Source organism: Ptychodera flava, unplaced genomic scaffold (genome assembly GCF_041260155.1).
Source record: "Ptychodera flava strain L36383 unplaced genomic scaffold, AS_Pfla_20210202 Scaffold_77__1_contigs__length_564769_pilon, whole genome shotgun sequence".
NCBI lineage: Eukaryota > Metazoa > Hemichordata > Enteropneusta > Ptychoderidae > Ptychodera > Ptychodera flava.
The window spans coordinates 286,499-309,975 of record NW_027248399.1 but is presented as its reverse complement, the minus strand read 5'-3'; the positions used below and the strand labels follow the sequence as shown (position 1 = coordinate 309,975).

At 37.1% G+C, this 23,477-nt stretch overlaps 1 protein-coding gene across 1 annotated transcript; it reads right to left on the bottom strand.

Moving 5' to 3' along the window:
• Positions 1-10,168: 10,168 nt before the first annotated feature.
• Positions 10,169-11,020, bottom strand: LOC139128903 (uncharacterized protein PF3D7_1120000-like). Its single transcript, XM_070694604.1, has one exon. It carries the CDS (start codon positions 11,018-11,020, stop codon positions 10,169-10,171), a length of 852 nt encoding a protein of 283 aa, XP_070550705.1.
• Between the last annotated feature and the right edge of the window lie 12,457 nt (positions 11,021-23,477).

The window sequence follows — 23,477 nt, the reverse complement described above, 5'->3', positions numbered from 1 at the left end:
CGATAACTTTCCGTATTTTGTATAGTACGCGGAGTCCAGAATACGGGAGACGCACGACGCGCCTGTTTGACCTTTGACCTAGCGATTATCGGATGTAAACAAACTATTTTACGGTGAGTTATAGACATATAAACAACTTCCACCAAACGGTATTGGTAGTATAAGGTTTAAAACACGCTAAACACAAAACTGAGTCTAAATGCAATTGATTTTTATTTTAAAAACCTAATTAAATTGAAAACATTCAGCGAAGTTTGCTTGTACTGCACTGAAAATTAATTGGCTTCGTGCCAACGCAGTCGTACGGGACTTGTACTACGGAGCAGTAATCGCGCGCGTTCCACTCATATCGCGCATGCCGCATCCCTCAAAATTTACCATAGAATTAGTTTATACGGACGATTAATGGAGGGAGGTGTATAATAATAGGGTTATACACAAAATACGGCCCTGTATGGACTCGGGCTCAGTGAGTGACGTATTGGACTCGCCTTCGGCTCGTCCAATACGTCACTCACTGAGCCCTCGTCCATACAGGGCCGTATTTTGTGAATAACCCTATGATACCATCATATCCCTGGTCATATCACATTGGTGCCACCTGATTGGGATTCTAACTCAATTTCTCCAGACGGACATTGGGGAAAGAAATGTAATAACCAGCAAAGTAACCGTGATAACGGAGCTACTGTATGAGCGCTGAGAACTTTATATTTATGCTTCTAATAGCTGGAAGACTCTGAACGAACACCTACTAGTTGCTGTGATGACATGACATTGCGACAAGCAGAATTTAATATCTGCTGCTGAAAACTTGAAAACATTGGAAGTTTTATATGCAGTGGAAGAGATTGTTGGTCTCTTTGTGTGTGGTGTGTGCCAGCAAAACAGAAGTCTCCAGACCAATGAGATACAGTTTAGAACTTAATTTGTTGATCATCTTAAGACTGGATCAGATGTTGCGTGCGTACGGCATTGTCAAGCCAGCGAAGGAGAAGTGGAAGTGTCAGCATTGTCTACTTTCCTATGGAAAAGACTTCGTGGACGATAAGCCAGTCAGTGGAAGATAACCCTATCAACTCTGTCAACATTGAAAAGTTAAATAGACTAATGAACATTATGTGAAGTACACTTATTTGAACTTTACCATGGACAGTTTTGTGAAAAAAGAGGATTTGTGAGAGCTCAGTGCCCCTACATGACTCTTGAATTTCTGAAAAGTTTTCTATGAGCGGAAAATTGTCACAATTTTTTGTTTCAGTGTTAATTAATTTTTCAGTTTGCTCAGTAAGATCCATTTGACGCCAAATACACTGTAAGATCCTGTTGAAACACGATCTTAAGTATCTAAATAGAGCTTGTTTTCTTGGGTTAACGCCCCCAAATTTAAGTATGTTTGTAAATCGTACGACAGGAAATCAACATTCCTTTTAAATTCACGTGACTGTGCAACTGTGTATCTTTAAATTGTGGCTAATTTAATTTGATGAAGAAATGATCTTTTTTGTGTTTTACATTTTGATTGGGTTAATTGAGGTGTACAGAAAGGTTGTTAACCAATTGTTACAAGAGTGTATTTTATATGTCACATGGTTTTCTTGTAGTAATACAGCTTATAATGCAGGCCTTGATAGACAGTTTACACACAAGGGAAAAGGGAAAAAACAAAACAAGAGAAACCTTATAATAATCTGAAAAACTGTCTCGAGTTCAACTTATTCTTTTTGTTAGCAATATGAAATTCCAAGTTTTGAATATTTTTGCAGATTCTTTAAAAAAACACCCAAACTTGGTTTTTGATTTGATATTTTGATATATAAATGAAATACTTAGCAGCAAAGATTGCAAGGTTTAAAAATTAAGCAAATCTTCCATCTCCAAGAATAATTTGTCTGACAGTTTGGCAATTCTGAAATCAAATTCTATTTCCCCCCCCATGCCCTATAAATTCCCTCCCAAAATTCCACCACAAAACACGTTCATAAAACAAATGAACCAGTGTTTCGCTCTGTTTCTCACAAAAAATATATTTCTCAGATTCAACTGTTGGTGGGGGTCATTTTTGATAACATTACATTCGTTGCAAGTATATTGTGCATTTCTTAAAACTGGAATGCTCTCAGCTTATTATTAATTTCCACTTTATATTCAAACCTTCGATAAACTCATTAAACACTCTTGTAAAAAGAACTCTGATTTTGGGGTAACAAATTACAATCATTTATCCACTTTGGTACATCTCTTGTGATACAACATTCTCTCTTTACACACAATGCCAATCTTAAATAAAATCTCTTGTTCAGGCACTCCAAAACTGTCAATCATTTACTGATCTACTTTTCGTTTCCAATCTTTTAGTATGGCATTAATAATTCCAAACCATCGAAGCACAGATGAATTTGGAACTCCCACTTGTCTTACTTTTTCCCATGAAATAATTTCATCATTATGATCAAATAATTGACCCAAATATACAATATGTACTTGTACAAATTATTTAAAAAACATGAATTTCCCCTGAAATAAAATATTTTGATTATTCCAGATTATTGGACAACTATAATTTCGTCACATTTTAACATAATTATTTACTTCCGACCAAACCTTTAACATACATCTAAGAAAATTAGAAAAATTTACAGGTAATTTCTTAACATTAAAATTACAATTTAAAAACATTTCTATAACCCCAATTCTTGCCAATTCTTTGAAAAAAATTCTTTTCCACGGGTGTCTTATACTAGAATCACAGCAGTACTAATTCAATTTATACGCTGAGCCTTATAAATTGTTCTGAATTCTGGCATAGAGATTCCCCCTTGCTCTACAGTACCAATCATTGTTTGTCGAGAAATCTTATTAGGACCCTTGCAAAGAAACTTTTAAAATCAAAGAATTAACATTTTTAATTCAATATATGGAATTTCAATCACATTCATTAAATAACAAATTCTGGAAATGCCCATGCTTTTAATCATTTGAAATTTTCCAAGAATAGTCAGGTCTTTACTTTTCCAAAAATTAAAGCTACATCTGAGTTTTCTAAAGATTCCGCTAAATTCATTTGGAGAGCTCTTTCTCTTTCATATGAAATGAAAATTCCAACTAATTTAATTGGGTCCATTTTACTTCCAAAGGATTATCTTTGTGGCTTTTCACGCCACATAGCTTCACTTTTATTTATAGTTACTTTTAGACCTGAAAAACTTGTAAATATGTCTAACAATATATAACTAGATTTCTTGCAGAATTTACATCTTTTATAAAACAATTAAGATCATCTGCAAATGAAGCATTTTTAATTTCTTCCCATGAACATAAATACCTTTTATATTTGTTTCAGACCTGAGAGAAATCAAAAGAAATTCCAAAGCCAGCACAAATAACATTGGTGATACACAATCTCTTTGTCTGACTTCCCTGAATAGTTTAAAATAAACTGTACTTGTGCCCTTATTCATTACATAACTTTCACTATTTGTATAACATGTTTTAATCCAACTTATGAAAATAATCGCAATCATGAAAGAAAGATATATGGACCTCTGGCCAAAAGACCAAAAAGTGATGTCAGGTGTTTCGGAAGTAGTAAGCGCATCCTGCCCCACATGTGGCACCCGCCATATATCAACTCTGTCCAAAATTAAAATTCAGACAGGTATGACCATTCAAGTGAGTCAAAGTTTTTTTTCTAAATCAACTGTTATCAAAATACCAGGAATATTTATATGTTCTTTATAATTCATCACCTCTTCAATAAATCTGATTACACATCACCAATGTATCTGTTTCTGACAAAAGCAGACTGAGTTTCATGTACTAGCACAGAACGAATATCATCAAACCTTTTTCGCCAAACATTTTGTTACTATCTTATAGTCAACATTTAGTAAAGTAACAGGTCTCCAGTTACGAATATACCTTTTATCTTTCCCTTTTTTCAATAAGGGCAAAAACACCTTGTCTTTGGGATGATGAAAATACACTATGTTCAAAAGAAGTAAAAAAGGAGTTGAACAAAAATGTTTTAACAAGTGCCCAAATTGTAAATAAAATTCACAAATTATACAATCATTTCCAGGAGTCTTATTTTTCATAGATTTCAAGGCTATTAGTGCTTCATTTTCAGTAATCGGACCATCAGATGAGTTTGACATTTCATCATCTAATTTTGGAATGTTACAATTATTCAGGAAAAAGCCTTCATTTTCTAACATATTACTTACATTATGGTCAAGCTTTGATGAATACAAAATCTGATAAAATTTCTTAATTTCGTGATTTATTTTATCTTGTTCCCTAATTTCAATTCCATCATCCCTGGTTAGTTTATTTCTTTTGCTTCTACTACTATTATATGTTTTTAGTTACACCTTGACCTAATGATTAATCCCTCTATTTTTTTCTGTCAAACTCATTTTGAAGATCATTTTGAACCCAATTTCAGAAATAATTTCTTCCCTAGGGGCATCACTTAGTTTCTTTTCAGTTCTGAATAATTTATAATATTCTTGCGCTTCTTTGCTTTCTTTACCATACTCGAAAAAATCACAAGCGTGAAAGTCGACCCCGACTTCACCACCTGTCATGGACAAAAAAGTCAGAAAAATTCAACACTTTACATTCATGAACTGGCGGCCATTCATGAAAAAACAAAAAGAAAAAAAACAAAATAAAACAACTGAAAGCCTTGACCTGGCGACCCGTCGTGGAGAAAAATTACTGACAAACGTCTAAATCTGAAAATCACGACCTCACAACCGGTCTTGCGGAGAAAAATTGTAAAAAACAACAACAAAACAGTCATTAACTTGAAAGCCACTTCTTCACGGTTGTGGAGAAAAATTACTGAAAAAAGTCTAAAACCTGAAAGCCACGACCTCGCGACCGGTCTCGGAGAAAAATGTCGGCAAAAATTCAACACTAAAAAGTTACAGCCACGACCTCGCGACCGGTCGTAGAGAAAATTACAGGAAAAAAGGAATGAAATAAAGTACCTTCGACAGATCGGGAGCGGGAAGATGACAAAATTGAAAAGTCATGTACTAGCATGAAAGCAGCTCTGAGAAAAAAATCTGAACCACGGTTACTCTACGCTACAAAAGTAACGGTGTCTGATTAGCCTGACTGAAAAACGTAAAATATATTCGATCTCACATATTGAGTATCTGATTCCATCTTTACACTCTGGAACTTAAAGTTTTCAGGCTTTAGCTAAATGATGTTATAATAAGTGCTGCTGAGGTTGAAAAGCGTGTTTGAGTTACCATACGATGCACTCTGATATTTGGCACGGCGTAATTACGAGGAAATTTCTAGAAACCTTACAAGAGAAAGCCTCGTTTTCACTACAATCCAACATGGTCGTACGACAGGTCTTGTAGCGTGCTTAGATAAAACGTTGGTTCATTAGGACCATTTTATGAAATCCATGTGATTAGTTATTTGGGAAAATCCCTTGTAATTCCACACTAGCAATCACATAACGAACTTCACTTACTGCTTTTTGTTTCCATTTACAATTTAGTGGCAAATTGCTCATTTTTTTCGACGCCACAAAAATATGACTTGCCATGGTATCGTAGACAAATTCAACTAACAGCACAGATAATTAAGTTTATTTTGACGTGCCTATTTTTCCTAAAAGGAAGAAAAGACATGTCTGAAATTTTTCCGACATCAATGAAAGTTGTCGTCATCGTATCTTCTTCTTTCTCGAACTCTTTTGCACCAATTCTTGGTTCCAGATAACGCTCAACATACGGATCGTTTCCGGTGACGTGACGCGTGGGTGCTAGTTGCGTTGATGCGGTTAAACATTCCCGAGCAAAAATAATTTTTTCTGATTTCAATTGATCACGCAAACTCTATGATGTTTGAAATACCAATGCGATGTCATCAAAATAACAAGAATAATAAGACTAGTAAACTATTTGTAGGAAAGATGATCCCAAAAAACTCTCCGGCGGTTCAGAAAAATCATAAATATTTAAACCATTAACCTCTTTCTTTTATGGAAAGTCTCTCCCACAATCGCCCTTGATGCCCTCCTTTTCACCAGTGCATTTGCTTTCAGTGTAATTTTGTGGTACAGCATCATCTTGAAGTCTTTTCCTAATCCCAATTTGATTAGGGATTGTCAAACTGCTGATAAAGTCCTTCTCTTTGAAACGGCATTCGCATACGTAAAAACATGCACTGTGCTTATGATTTTAAAAAAATATGTCAGTGCCAATCTTTACCAGCAACAATTTTTAGAGGCGGTGTTTTCACCTCCGTTTCGAATCATGCAGAATGCCTTCTCGAAATCTCGCGCACGATTATTGGTACATCCACTTACAAGCAGGCATCAGCTGTTAATGAGACTCAATAGATCTGACCCCTTAACCAATGCACCAAAACACGAAAACTTTGCGTCATCAGCCGGGTATTTCTCCCGGCATGCTTTGCGAGGAAGTAGACAATATTCAACAGATATGTTGTTGTCACATACAACAACATTGTTTATTCAGTATGCTAGGCCTCCAGCCTCTGATACATTTAAAGCTACATAACAGAAACATAAATTAATGGGGGGGGGGGGCGGTAGGGTTGTACAAATAGCAGGCAATTCTTGTAATACAAATCAGAGGAAAAAAACCGGAAATTTACCCGTTTTTTAACAATTGATCTCTTAGTTTGAAACCATAGAATATAAATTTTGACAGATTAGATAAAGTACATGAAGTTTGAGACTTTAAAAGCAATGAAAATTTTATCATTGATGAGAATTCATGACAGTAAGATGGAAGAAACTTCTTTCCTAAATCTTTATATACAAGACATACAAGACTGAAATGAAATTCATCTTCAACTTGTTCCATGTTACACAATCGACATATTCTTCTCTCTCTACATAGCTTTTCATACGCATATTCAACACGCAGCTTATGGAGTTCTAAGATATTCTAAACATACATAGAGCTCTTCTAAATTTTTGTATATCAATAACTGTCAAATATTTCTCAAGTATTAAACTATTTTTGTACAAACTGTAAGTATCCAGCTTAGAAAATTCAATAAGACTAGCTGACCACTGCTGACATCCGATATCGAGTGTCCTTTGCTTAAAAATTGACAAGAACTGATTTTCATCTCCTACATTCTGAGTTCCCCAAACAACCCCAAAACCATAGCTGTACAAAAGATTTTTAATTCTCAATGCCCAGCAGTCATACCCCTTTTCTGCCATTTCAAACTGATAGTTATAACACTGTTTGACAAATGTATGGTCACTTCTATTTATTAGTTTAAGCCAAAATTTGATAATCCGATGAAATCTATAAATACGTAAGGATGCCTACCCAGTTCACCAAGTACAGCAAATTACATGCTGCATTGCTTACTTGAAGTACATATTTACAGAATAAGGTGTGAACTCTTTCAATGTCACTAGCCTCTTATGAAACCCCCAAACTTCACAGCCATACATAAGTATTGGTAAAATCTTGTAATCGAAAATCTTTAAAGCAACATCAATTTTTAAGCTATTCTTAAATTTACAAAGACACTTTTTAAGTGCAAAGATTGCATTTCTACCCCGTTTTGCCAAAGCTAATTGAGCATTTGACCAACTACCGGAACATGAGAGTGACACTCCAAGATAGTTAAAATAAGAAACAGTTTCAATACGAGTACCTTCAAGGAACCACTTTTCATAATTTTTAAGTCTGCCTCCTTTTCTAAATACAACAATTTTCGACTTATTCACATTGACTTTCAGTTTCCATTTCTTACAAAAAGTGTTTAGTTTGTCTAGGTGCATCTGTAGGCCAATGACACTATCACTGGTAAGAGAAAGATCATCAGCAAATAACAAATACACAAGTTTAAGCATACCAATATAGATACCACTATATAAATCAGACTGCAAAGATTCTTCTATATCATTAATGAAAAGGTTGAAAAATAAAGGGGATAATATTGAACCTTGTTGGACCCCATAAGTACAATGGAAGAAGTCGGTAATGCCAGGGGGTGTTTTTACGCATGATTTAACGTTGTCATACATAGATTTCAAAACTCTCAACATTTTACCATTGAAGCCATTTTTTAAAAGCTTATAAAAAAGTGTACAATGGTCAATTCGGTCAAAAGCTTTTTCAAAATCTATGAAGGCGCAATAAAGACGAGTATTGTGTTTGCTAAGATATTTCCAAATTGCTGTATCTAAAATGAAGATGTTATCAACTGTACTACGTTTCTTTCTGAAACCAGCTTGTGCTTCTACAATTGGATAATATCTTTCGACAAATTCTCACAGGCGAGTATCCATAATATTACAGAAAACCTTTCCTATGATAGGAAGCAAGGTAATACCTCTATAATTGCTGGCGATGTCACGTGAATCTTTTTTGTGCAGTGGAACTATCATACCTTTCACCCAGTTTGCAGGAAATTTGCCAGAGTCGATAATTTTATTGAAAAGATTTAACAGAGATAATCTGAAAACTTGGTTGCTGTGTTTAAAAAATTCTACTGGAATGCCATCTATACCGGCAGCTTTGCCAGTTTTCAACCTATTGATAGCAGAATTCACTTCATCAATTGTAATATTACAATCAAGGATATCAACGTCAAAGTCAGGTAAACCATTTACTCTTGACATGTCATTAAAGGAAAAATTCACAAACTCTTCCATCTCTTTATAAAAATCACTGAAATTTTCAGACATATTGCCGGGGGCATTAAATAATGTTGCAAAATATTCGTACCAATCCTTGGGTGAAATTACATTGGAAGGCTTTGGAGTGAAAGGTCTTATTAAAGACCAAAGCATTTAGAATTTGTGGTCCTTGGCGGCATCAACTAAATCTTTTGGTGTTTTTCGTCATAAACTCTCTATTCATAACATTAAATATTACGATATTCTTAACTGTTTTATAATCACCAATTGATGCTGGACAAGGCGTCTTCTTATGTCTCTTCAATGCATTGTTGATTTGAAATTTTAATTCAGAACAATCTTTTTCCCACCAGTCGTTTCTCTTGTTGACAACACCGTGATAACTCTTCATACAACTCAATGATTCTTGAATACAATTATTTAAAATACCTGAGACACGATCGATATCATCACTATCAGTTACATTGTTGACCTAAGCCAGAATCTCATTAGCATAATCACTTCTCCAAAATGAGCTCACCTTTGATTGGAGATTACTTCTCCACTTACAACTAAACAGAGTATTACTATTTAAGTTACTATAATCATGGCTAACAAAGTTTATACTAGCATCCTCCAATGGCTTAAAATTACTTTGGAAAATAATTGGCTGGTGATCTGATTCAGATCTAGTGTCAATATACATGTCTGTCAATAAATGTAAATCTTTACTCGGTAAAAGAAGGTAATCTACGACACTGCCTCCATTTTGTGTAACAAATGTATAATCGCCACTACCACGGGTTTTAAAATACCTGCCGTTAACAATTCTAAGATCAGTACTTTTGCAAATATCCAACAAATGTCTCCCATAATCATTTACTACAGTATCACTTGAAACACGATTTGGTAGGTGTACATCAACTGAACTATCATCAGTTGGGAGAAATTTTGACCCGTTATTTTCCATGTAGTCAGGAAGACATCCTGTCCTGGCATTAAAATCACCGCAAACAATGACAGGGCAATCAGAGAAGGTGCCCGAGTATTTTGCTAATTCGTCTTCAAGAACTTCAAACATTTCCTCATTAGCATACGGGGAAGAGCCATCAGGTGACAAATACACTATACACATTAGAATTGAGTGAATTACATAACTGCCTTTCAGATCTATTTTTACCCAAAGAAAGTCTTCTGATTTGCTGGGAAGATATTTGACCTCTTTACGGAGCAAATCTTTGACAAAAATGAATATGCCGCCAGAATACCTACCCATGGTAGCTAATTTTTTCTGGCAATATTGATAGAAGTGAAACCGGGTATATAAAATTGTAAAGGATTCTTTGCCCAAGTTTCAGTGAAACAAATTATATCGGAATTATTTAAATAGGTAACAAAATCTGTATCAATGAGTTTGTTACTCAAACCATTAATATTCCAACAAATGAACTTAATATTATAATTGGTACAAGAAGAGTCGATTAAATAATCACTGACTTGGTTATCTTGGCTTTGGCCGAGCACCTATCTACGGTTATAGTCTACAGCGCGAATATCTTTTGAAGCTTCGTCAAATACATACACAGTTCCATCAATCTTCAGTTTATCATAGTTCAAGAAGGCGCGTTTACCGTTGTCTTTGGCTTGCTTGAGGAAAGGGCCAAGTTTTCTTCTGGTATCTCTTACCCTAGGCGAAAAATCTTCAGAAACTCTGAACTGTGAATTCTTCAATGCTGTTCGAGACTTTTGTAGTACTTGATCCCTCTGCTTGAATCGCGAAAATTTAGCCACCAGTGGTTGTGGACGGGTCCTGGCATTGGTAAGACGATGTACCCTCTCAAATTCAATGATTTCGGCATCCATGTCCAGTTGATCACTTATGAAAGATTTTACTTTGTCTTCTGAATCTTGCCAGGTCTCGTTTGGAGATTGGTCAATATTATAGAATATCAGGTTGTCACGTTTCATTCTCGCTTTGATGTCGTCGACTTCTCTGGTCAAATTATCGACGTTATCTTTCAGTTTCCTATTTTCTTCTGCTAGTCGTGCACAGTCCTGGAAATTTTGTTTCAACTCACTTCGCAGGTTTGTTACATCTTCTTTCAATTCGTCAACTCTGTCATAGACCTGTTTCTTAAGGTCTAACTTCAAGTCACGAATTTCACGGATAACGTCCGCTAAATCTAAAGATTCGTCGATATTACTGGCGTCATCTAGTGAACTAGACCGTGATCTCAATTCTCGTGTACTTGTAATATCGGTGATTTTAGTCTGCCTTGCTGATTTTGGAGGGCCGGGATTTAATTCCGCGTCTCCACATTTCGTAGGCAGAAATGGCACGAACACCTGTTGCTGCTGTTCTCTGCCGAACGCCATAATGTCCGTAGTAGTACAATGATCAAACGTAGACGAAAATGTGTTTTCCGTTATCCTGTGAACGCCTTAAGATGAAGATAGCTCTACAAACCTTGATATGATTATATGTTGAAGGATAACTACCTTGAATAGTGCTGTCTCAACGACAAAAAGTGCCGCTATCGTTCTGAAAAGCAGGTCCAGTGCAGGTGGCCATTTTGCATGCGTTTGGTCACTGTGTAGTTCTACACCTTTCCATGAGGAAGGCTGAAAAAACTGGCCAATTCGTCCACGCCAAAGTTCCACTCCTATCCCCATAGTTGCCGATAGTGGTGCCTAAGTCACTCACATTGACGATGTACAAGATTTTTGAAGTAGTTGGGAAATTTCGTCGGTATGTTCAAGAGCGATAGTGATAGCCTGCCGCACAGTCAAGATCAAGATGGCGCCCCGAAGTAGACAATATGGCCGCGCACAGTCAGCTATAAAGGTCTCCATATTGCCTGATTTTGATACTTATTTTTGGACACCGTGGTGCGAAGCACCAAAGGTGTCCTATGTCGCCACAATGTCTGTGTGTGTGTCCGTCTGTCCGTCCGTCCGTCTGTCTGTCCGTCCGTAGACAGATTTTGTTCCACTCATAACTTAAGAACCCTTGTGTCCAATGTCAGGCAATTTGGTATTTGGTATTATCATGATGAGACTTAGATCTGATTAGATTTTGGTGGGTGTGGCTTATTAATTAATTGCTCATTTGCATATTTTATGACTTTTTTCGTTCACGCAGATATCTCAGAGACGCCTGGAGCGATTTCGTTCAAACTTGGTAAAAGGATAGTACTCTACCTCATACAGATGCATCTTGATTTGTTTCACAATGCGATCAAATTTGGCCGTGTTAGAGGACTTTTTAGTTTTCACCTCCATAGACTCCCATGTATAAGGCAGTCCATAGACTCCCATGTTTAAGGCAGTCCATAGACTCCCATGTATAAGGCAGTCCATAGACTCCCATGTATAAGGAAGTCCATAGACTCCCATGTATAAGGCAGTCCATAGACTCCCATGTATAAGGCAGTCCATAGACTCCCATTTATAAGGCAGTCCATAGACTCCCATGTATAAGGCAGTCCATAGACTCCCATGTATAAGGCCAAGAAAAATAAAAATTTAGTTTCTCATCGTATTCATATTGCAAAAAGGATGCAGTGACACAGTTTTTAGTCCCCACAGATAAAGTCCAGGGGGCTCATAGATTGGGTCATGTCAGTCCGTTAGTCCATCCATGTGAGTCCATCCGTTCATGCAGATATCTCAGACGCTTTGACAAAAATGTCACGTGACCTTTGACCTCAAATATACATATTTGTCCATAACTCGGTAACCACAAGTGCTAAACTTTCATATATGGTATGATGGGACACCCTATGATGCCACCTATTGTACCTCATTCATTATGTGCATATCTAATTTTGAGCAAGCCAATAGAGCTAGAGATCTGATTTTGGTATATAGGGATAACTTAGCAATACAATTTTTTTGACAAAATGTCACGTGACCTCGGTGACCTTTGACCTCAAATATACATATTTGTCCATAACTCAGTAACCACAAGTGCTACACCCTTCATATTTGGTATGATGGGACACCTTATGACGCCACATATTGTACCTCATTAATTATGCACATATCTAATTTTGAGCGAGCCAATAGAGCTAGAGGTCTGATTTTTGGTATGTAGGGATAACTTATCAATACAATTTTTTTGAAAAAATGTCACGTGACCTCAATGACCTTTGACCTCAAATATACATATTTGTCCATAACTCAGGAACCACAAGTGCTACACCCTTCATATTTGGTATGATGGGACACCTTATGATGCCACATATTGTACCTTATTAATTATGTGCATATCTAATTTTTAGCAAGCCAATAGAGGTAAATGTATGATTTTTAGTATATAGGGACAGACTATAGGATAGAAATTTTTTGACAAAATGTCATGTGACCTCGATAACCTTTTACCTAAAATACACGATTATGTCAATTAATAAGTAGCCACAAGTGCTATGTCCTTTATATTTAGTAGGATGGGAGACCTTACGACCACAAATGCTTTACCTCGTTAATTATGCCAATATATAATTGTGGGCAAGCCAATAGAGCTAGAGGTCTGAATTTTGGCATATATGGATTAATTAGCAATACAATGGTTTTTTTTCAAAATTTCACGTGCCCTTGATGACCTTTGACCTTGAGTTATGCATATATATGCATAACTCAGTAACCACAAGTTCTTTACGCTTCAAGTTTGATGGGATAGTAGACCTTAAGATGTCACATCTTGTACCTCATTTATTATGAACATATGTATTTCTTGGCAGGCCAATACAGCTGGAGGTCTGATCTTTCTTCCCGATTTAGAACCATAACTTAGACATGCCTCTTGTTTCAAAATGGGAACAATGACATAGACCTATGTGTCCATAGATCTGAACATATACACTCCAGTGATACTTCTTAATGACCTCATTTCCTGCCCCATCAAGACTAATACTCCTATTACAAGTGGGGACTATGTCATTGTCAATGACTTTTTACTTCTAGAATATACAGAATATTATCTCACATAGTGAGTGTCTGAATATTATTCTGAATTGTATTCCAAAGCACATTCTGAAAGGACTCTTCTGGAATATACAGAATATTATCTCACATAGTGAGTGTCTGAATGTTATTCTGAATTGTATTCCTAAGCACATTCTGAAAGTAACTCTTCTGAAAACTTCACATTCTTTGCCACTGCACCTTCTCCCTAATACATACTGATGACCCACGGTGTCCATGCAAGTCTCACTTTGATCATAGATAACTTCAACAAATCGCTGTTTCTGAGCAAAAAGTAATGATAAAATCACGATTATAGAAAGATAATCGGATTTCTATACATGCAGTTGTAGTTTTCATATTTTCAAGGGTAGACTGCCCTCTACGGCAAATAGAGTTCCATTCATTAGTGCCTTAGGGGGTCACAAGGATACTTGGCCTTTCGCTCCATCTCATCATGGTTTTGGTGATTATTTATCTCCCACAAACAGAGCAAAATAACCAGAAGTGGTTTAGTTTAAATTCAGGGATATAAATGCTTTTATAACATAAATATAAACCTGTATAAGGCTGATTATATTTTGGATGGACTATTCCTTTCAGCATGGGCCTAATGATGAGTATAGCGCAGGGGACGGTTCAGACGAATATGAGTTAAAAAAACTTCTCGCATCGAAAAAAAATTCAACTCAAATCGGAGTTGTATACACAAAAGCAGGCAAATCATATTGAGCGTTTAGAATTTAAATGAATGCGTATAAATGCGTAAAACAAAAAACGCGAGCAAAAAGAGAAAAACGCAAATAAGAACTGCAGCCAAAAAGAACAGAGCAAAACTATTTCAAAATTAAATAAATGAAATTAAAAACCAAGGAACAGTCACATGACGATTATGGTGAGTTTAATGACTGGAACACAACACTCCCTCAGTTCAAGGAAGGCGACTTTGTTGACACACACTTGTGTACATTGAACAGGCTAGCTAGAACATACAATTGGCCTAAAAACATTTAGCAAACAAGTTAGCTCCAACTCCAGTTGGTAAGGCCTAGGAAGCATATTTTAGGTTGAAGGAAGACGAGGCCATAGGTCATGACAAGGTCAAGGCTACTATACTTAGGAAGCATGAGCTTACCAGAGAGTCGTGCCTAGTTAAATTTAGAGCTTGCAAACACAAAGAGTAAGTGAAATAATTACAGATACAGTTACAACCATGTCAATGACCAATGACATTGACTTGACACATCAGTGTAATCTTTGTTGTTGTCTAACAGCTGACCACCACTAATACATTCTTGGGCAACAAGACACTTTTGGGAAAAGAGTATTCTTGATGATGCCCTTATTTAGTCACATTTTCACCTCAGCGCTGAAATGGTTGTACGTGTAAGAACATTGTTTACCAGATTTCAAAGTGTTATTACAATCTTTTCATGGATAAACCTTTACAAAATACGTGTTTGCACGGGCCTTGATGACGAACAAAAAACTCCCGCTTTTCCATGATTTTGAGAACACGCTTGGGTATCCAAATTTCCATTAGAGAACCACAATCAGGTTTATAACCCCTTTGTGAAGAGCAAACCTGGCACCAAATACGAATCCACTTCCGGACTGATGATTCGATGAATGTTATATACAGTCACAGTCCCTCCGAGCGGCTGTCTTACAGTGTAACAATTACCGTGCGACGCACCGACTCGGACGTCTGCGTTAGTGACGCAGCATGCCACTGCGCATGTCTGCACCAGATTGAAAATAGGAAATAGCCTGTATTTCCTTTCTTCAATTTATGTCGGGCTGGTGAGGGACCAAGGCTTCGCGTTGGCCGCAATCTGCTATCTGGAATTACCATTATCCTTATTTCGAAATCATACGCATATATTGAAAATAGGAAATAGAAATATCAGTATATTTCAGTATTCAGTAGATTTTAGCGCTCAGGAAGAATCAACAAAGGATTTATTTTCAAATTTCTTTCTTAAAATTTCGTTGCGGTAATCAGATTAGCCGCGATTTGTCACGGATTGAAAGTCTAGGCTTGAAAACTTTGATTTTCCGCGTAAGAGTAGGACTTTGTCAGTTGGTTGCCGTTTGGTTTTATCAAATCTTAATAAACAACCAATTACTTGGTCTCATTTTTCGTACTTTTGAAACGCTACGTCGATCACAGTGTCAAATTTCAGGTCGACCGATATTGCATTGTGGTGTAACCTTACTGTGTCACAATCGACTAGTGGACTTCAGGTGTGTTGTACATATACGATGTCGTACAGGTTGGCGTTGGCTTTCGTGAATTTGGAATTTTATCAAACATGAACACTAGAATTTAGCTCTCATTTTCAATGATATTCAACATCACAAAAACCAATAGTAAGCTCGCAAATTCGTTTTATTGTGAAATAAATACCGTGAATTAAATCACTGAAAATTGTGCTGTATAGGAGATCTCATGTCACAGGATACGCGCAGCTCTTGGAGTCCTTACTCCAACGTTACCTTGTTTGCATGCGCATGAAAAAGCTCGACACGTGGAAAGAACGTTCTATGCTGTTCTGATTACATTTGCATGTATGATCAATGCGCGTTACTGAGATGAAGCGTCCGAAATAGGAAACTTGAATGAAAATGAACGAAGAAACGATATTTTGTTTCACAGTATTTCTAAAACTTAGTTTAAAACCTGTATTAAAGAAGAAACTAGATTACTTGCATTGAAAGAGGGTAGTTCACTCGCGACTCGTTGTGTTTTGAGGTACAATAAAGACGTCATGTTCTGAACAACCGGGTATGGAAGTGTGTTCCAATCCATCCAGTTTCTACTATCCTCATTCCCCTCCATGCTCCCGTTCCACACACACACACACACACACACACACACACACACACACACACACACACACACACAGATATATAATATATATATATATATATATATATATATATTATATATATATATATATATATATATGGCGTTGTTCTCACAAAATTTATATAAGGACTCGTTTTCGAAACAAGGTAGTGACTTCCAAATGTTCATATATACTAGGTCGCAAGTGGATTGACATACAAATGTTGCTCAAAAATGTTTAAATAAAATGAGGTGGTCTTCACCCAGTTTAAGCAATGCATCATTCATTGCTTCGCTTCAATAAAGTTTGTGTGTGATGTGTGATAGTGACCGTACCAGCGTGAATGCTTAACAAATTCTACAGCATGTGGAGGGGTCGCATTTATAATAATAATAATAATATTTATTGCTTAAAAGCGCACTACACAACGTCTCAGTGCTCTGTACATTACAATAAAATTATATATAGACATGACATCAAATCAATTTCAGCAATAAAAAAATTACAGATAAGTACTATACAACACTCCTTAAAAAGAAGACTTTTAAGACAACGTTTAAAAGACTCACAAGACCAACCAAGACAGTGAGCATCAAAAGAAAGCTCATTCCACAACAATGGGGCAGCAAATGCAAATGCGCGATGACCATAATTAACTGTAGTGCCCCTAGCGTCACGCCTGGTAAGAAGTATCTTGTTAGATGAACGGAGAGCACGCTCAGGGATATTTATAGCTACCAATGATTGCGAATACTGTGGACATTCGCCACGAAGAATTTTGAAAACAAAAAGCAAAATTTTAAACATGATTCTCTTCTTTCACTGGCAACCAATGAAGTTGGAATAGAACAGGTGAGATGTGTTTCACATTTCTTAGTGCGTGTTACGAGACGTGCGGCCGCATTCTGAACTGACTGAAGTTTCCAAAGCTGATAGTCAGGAATCCCATGCATCAGGCTATTACAATAGTCTAGTCGTGAGGTGACAAAAGCATGTTTTATTTCTCTGTGGTCGGCATATCTATCAAAGAACGAATTTTACCGATATTGTACAGTGCAAAAAAGGCAGATTTACACGTGTTATTTATTTGATTTGACATAGAACCATTCGAATCGAGCAGAACACCAAGATCTTTAACTGTAGTGGACGGGTTACGAAAGTACCGATCTTGAGACTGTCAAGTTTAGTCACATCTCTCTTAAAACGCGATGAAAAGTGAACTACCTCAGTTTTTTCATCATTTAGGATCAGCATGTTTGACCTCATCTATTGACGCACATTATCAATGCATAATTCAAGATCCACCTTGACATTGTCTGGACTATTACAAACAACATAAATCTGAGAATCGTCAGCGTAAAGCATGTAATCTAGGCCGTGGGAAGAAATAATATCATCAGAGGAGTTGTGTATAGATTAAAACGTAAAGGTCCTAGGACAGAACCTTGTGGGACACCAAAACGTAGAACAGCATCTTGTGATGTTGTAGAATTAATATTAACACGTTGAACTCGGCCTGTTAAGTAGGAACGAAACCACTGTAAGGCTGAACCTGTTATCCCAAAACGACACTGCAATCTATTGAGAAGAATTTCATGGTCAATTCTTCATTATACCATTCAAAAGCAGCTGATAAATCCAGCATAACCAAATGACATCCTTTCGTGAATCTAATGCTGTCATGCTATCATTATGAACCCTAAGCAATGCAGTTTCAGTACTTTGATTTGTACGATAAGCTGACTGGCATTTTGAAGACAATTTATTTTCTGATAAATAGATTTTCAGTTGATCCGCGACAATACGCTCTAAACATTTGGACAAAAAACATAGATTTGAAACTGGCCTATAGTTTTTAAGAATATTGTTATCAAGACTAGGTTTCTTTATCAAAGGCTTAATAAATGCAGTTTTAAAAACCTGCGGAACAGTACCTGATAAAAGTGAGCTGTCAAAAGGGTGAGTTAAAACGGAGCGATTTCATAAATACAATCTTTAAAAACTTCAGTTGGTAAAATATCTAAAATGCACGTTTAGAAGATGATTTTAAAACTAATTTTAAAACATCATTTTCACTGACAAGACTAAAAGACGAACACGAACAGTTGAGAAAAGGATAAATAGCATTGTCAATAACTGGAACTAGGCCTTCTCTGTATTTCTATACTTTCTGCTGGAAGAATTTCAAAAATGTGTCACTAAGCTCATTAGAAGGGACATTTGTCGGCTGAATCTGTGCACTGGTCTTCCTCGATCCAGTCAGCTCATCCACAATCGCGAAAAGTCCTTTAGGGTCTGCAGTGTTTTATTCGATCCCGGTAGTAATAAGACTTCACTTCATCAGCTCGTCGACTATACTGTAACCGCGAGGAAACGAATATTTCACGATGAACGATGAGACGAAGAACACAACCACTTTCGCTCATGTTGACAGACCTTCCTCCTCATTGTTATCAATTCTTCATTATACCATTCAGAAAAAATTGTAACCATTCAGAAAAATTGTAACAATTTAGCTTGGTTATTGAACCAATCGGTTTTTAGAATGGGGATTTGGCCGAGCCCCTTTCACCGTATTTTTAATGAACAACTCGCAGATTATATCTTTACTTTATATAAACAAAGAAATACCTAGTTATATTTATTATTAACTACTATTATTATACTGTATTACTTTATCTTTATTGAAGAAAAATTTGAACTTATTTTTGTATTACACTTTATTGCCATAAATGTGATGTCAATCCTATATTTACAAGCAAGCAATAAATTATTATTATTATTATTATTATTATTATTACAAGTTATTGGGCTATAAGTATTATATAGAAATCTAATAACAGTTCATTGGGAATTCTGAAAAAGAGGTGTTCGAAGGCAGGCCCATCGTGGCAGTCGTGGGCGCGGACAAACAAGGCACAGCGACTGTGGAGAGTCTATGCTAGTGTATTTGCTGCAAATATACCTTCACGCATGCGCACTCGTTTGCCAGTGTAGTCTGCCAATATGAGCATGCGCAATTGAGTTTACCTGCGCGTGAATGTGTAGTCTGTACACTACCTCTCGTGCTATAATCTTGTCGCTTAGCTTTACATGTGGACAGAAACTGGAATTACTGCTGAGAATACTTCTAGGACATCACAAGTGAGTCCCTAAGGTAACAAGTAGGACGTTTAGGAAATCCTTTCAGAAAGTTCACGCCGCCTGTGGCCATTTTGTGAAGTATAAGCTTATACGTACCTGGAGCGACGGTATACAGTATTTCTACTGTACATATTGCCAGATAATATGCGATGGAATTTTGCGTTTCACGTCGTTCAATCATTCAGATGGAAATGCCGGCCTTCTCCAAACTTTGAAAAAATCAGGGTGACAGACTTTGGAATGCTAACTCTTGTATAACAATGACGTAATTTAATGAGAAGACATTTGTATTCGAGCTCGGCAACATTTTTTGATTTGAGAACTCTCATCATGGCGGATTCACTGAAACAGTGAGTATTCAAAATCTTTTTCCTATATCCATGTAGCACTTGTGCAAAAATAAGCGAGTCAAAGGCCTTTGGCAAATCAATAAAGGCGTTTTTAACCAAGCTGATAGGTTGAAAGATGTGTCCGTCACTTTGGACGAGCTAGATAAATGCAGTCAAACCCAGCTTGGCATAGAAATTTGCCATGGTATGACTTTGTTCTGGAGATGACCGGCCGTGCGGTGGAACTTTGCAAAAAGGTTTTCATATCTGAACTTACGTACTTGAATGACAGGCACAGGAAACGATGGCCTATAAAAGTGCATTCTCGTTGCATTTTGATGATGCACCACTATAATGTATAATGCCAAGTTTAGCCTAAGACGTCGGACTATCAAGTAAAGTTTCCCTCAGTTGCTGGGAGGATAAGCTTATGGGGGTACTAACTGGTCATCGTTAATTGGCATTAGCTTATACACAAAGCCAGGTTCCAGATTGATTGTGCTTTTTGTACAGTACCCAGTTCCTTTCCTTATGCTTTTTTGTACAGTCCCAAGTTCCTTTCCATGATTGGGAGACTTGGATACTGTAAACGTATTTAATTTTGCGGTTTCAGTCTTCAAGACCAATTAGCGGGTTTTTAACTACGCGGATACACGAACGCAAAATCAAATGACGTATTGTTGCATCCATTGTTATGGCTAGGCTTTTGATCAACCAGCCTACCGCACCGCACCACTCTGTTTGACACGAGAATGGTACAAATTCACACCTTTCTTTACCGGGTATAACGAGTGCCCAACCTCAAGGGGAGGTGTTACTTTTAAAACAAAAGTTGTTTTCACAGCTGCAAGATGAGAGGTTTTAACACCGACGAGTTGCCGAAAAGGACTAGTCATTTCGCAGCTGCAACATGAAAGGACTAAATAATATAAATACAGCTAGTTTTCTGACGTTTCTATCACTATCATTATTACAAGTGAACAGTAAGCATGCCCTCTCTCGATATCCGACATTTTCGCCAAGAAGCCTTATCACCCACCAGCAGATCCATGTCAACCCGATCCGAACAACCAAGAAGATCCTGATAAGTGCAGCATGTCTCCCGACGCCATGGTAGTAGTCAATGATGCGGTACTACACAGAAATTTATAAATGTCGCGATTATGTCTTGTAGTTTTGCCTGTTTCAACAAACGATCCCGGTACTTGTTAAAATGTTTTGCCTGTTTTAAATAATCCAGCATTTGAAGCCCTCCTACTGATTCGGGTAGTTCATATGCAGTGTGCTCTCAAAACGGTTTTTGGCGTATCGGCCCGATACCATTTCATTTGTGCCGATATCTGATCAATCAACTGAATAACATACCCTTACTCAGTTTTTTTTTCACGTCCGTCCTTGTTTCTTTATCCGTATGTCAGTATCTTTTGTACTAAACAATGTAACATCTTATTACGGAGGTACCGCCATGATAGTTCTTTCAAAGCTTGCTATGTTTGAGCGATTGATGCAGTGACAATGCCATTTTCTAAATAATGATAGATCGAGTGATGCAAAATAAAGGACGTTGAACAAAGCCACTGTGAAAAGTACTGACAACGCTGTCCGGCGCGGCAGGCTTATGATTACCTGACCACAAGTAAAGTTAACCGTTATGGCTACTTATTAACTTTTACCGCATTTTCCGGGATATTTCATCTTGTGTGAATTGAAATATCATCCGATGTAACAATTCTGCCAGCATTAAACAAGCGACAACATACCTGAGCAGACACGATCCCTGTCCGATTTTCCCTGACATTTTAATCAAGTCTATCCGAGCATTAGTAATACGTTGTGCCTGTAGGTAACCTACCATTGCCTAACAGTACCGAAGATCAACTGTAACGTTCCCGGTATGGCAAGGCTGGGTAATCACGGTAAAGAAAAGCTGGCGTTGAAAACGTTGTTTTCGTTCAGTGTTGTCGGACTCCCGTTCATAGGCAAGCCATAGAGTTTGAGCAAAGGAATTTTGCGTTTTCTCATTATTTGACTCATGAAGTCGCCATTGTTGCAAATTTTCAACACGATCTTATCGTCTCTCACCCCACATCGTCACACGTGACCTTGAAGAAGCAGGAATTAGAAAATCGGAAAAAAACAAGTTCTGCAGTCAAAGACTATATCCCGGGCGACTGAATGGCTATATCGCGTTCGGATATAGTGTTTCATGATTGCACAACCTTGTAAAAATACAACTACATTCCATAGGACTTCCAAAAGATGGAAAATAAAGAATTGGCAGTTCCGATCGCAAATTTTTTCCTTGGTTCATTTCCGATGTTTTCCCTTAAGGTAGAACGCACCTCGGGGACAAACATTGGGACTCTCAAACTTTTACAATTCTCTTCTGATATACCACATGTGGGGGTTCATTTTAAAGCTCTTGGTGAAAGAAATCTTTTCACCGGCTTAGTTTTTCGAAATTCAAAGATTTATATTTTTCTCCATAGAGTTAACACAGGGATGGCGGCCATTTTGAATTTCTAATATCGGTAAATCTTGGGTAATTTGTTTCTCTATTACCAAAATTTGCACGGTGACCCGCAATTTTTATTCTTGATTTTAAAAGAGAATGATTGAAAGATTCCTTGTGGAAAGTTAGAGCGAAAATTTAAGTATTTTACTTTCGAGGTGCATACTACCTTAAACAGATTAAATGGTCATTTTCAGAGCAATCACCTCCTCATAAAAGAGAACTACGCTAAATCATGGAGCCTTTTCAGCACCATGGCTAAACGCACATGTTCATGCTTACCACATTCCCACTCATAACTCCAACTCAAACTTTGATGAATAGTCACGACTAAATAATCTGAAACGGCGGGATTTGTAAACATCCCTTAGTCCCTTTTTTATTAATGACTGAACACAATTTTACAAGGCGTTGTGAAGTACGGAATAAAGTTGGAAATATACATTTGGCGAATATAAAAGATTATTATACACCTACTGCCGTAACCTATGGGAGTTTGACCGTCCAATAACTTTCCGTATTTTGTATAGTACGCGGAGTCCCGAATACGGGAGACGCGCGACGCGCCTGTTTGACCTTTGACCTAGCGATTATCGGATGTAAACAACTATTTTACGGTGATAGATGTAGTAACAACTTCCACCAAAATGTATTCGTAGTATAAGGTTTAAAACACGCTAAACACAAAACTGAGTCTAAATGCAATTGATTTTTATTTTAAAAAACTAATTAAATTGAAAACATTCAGCGAAGTTTGCTTGTACTGCACTGAAAATTAATTGGCTTCGTGCCAACGCAACAATCGCGCGCGTTCCATTCATATCGCGCGTGCCGCATCCCTCAAAATTTACCATAGACTTGGTTTATACGGACGATTAATGGAGGGAGGTGTATAATAATAGGGTTATACACAAAATACGGCCCTGTATGGACTCATGAGTGACGTATTGGACTCGCCTTCGGCTCGTCCAATACGTCACTCACTGAGCCCTCGTCCATACAGGGCCGTATTTTGTGAATAACCCTGTAAT

Bases quoted from the DNA above. Each gene is read 5' to 3' on its own strand.
- LOC139128903 (XM_070694604.1), bottom strand. From the start codon at position 11,020: ATGGCGTTCGGCAGAGAACAGCAGCAACAGGTGTTCGTGCCATTTCTG.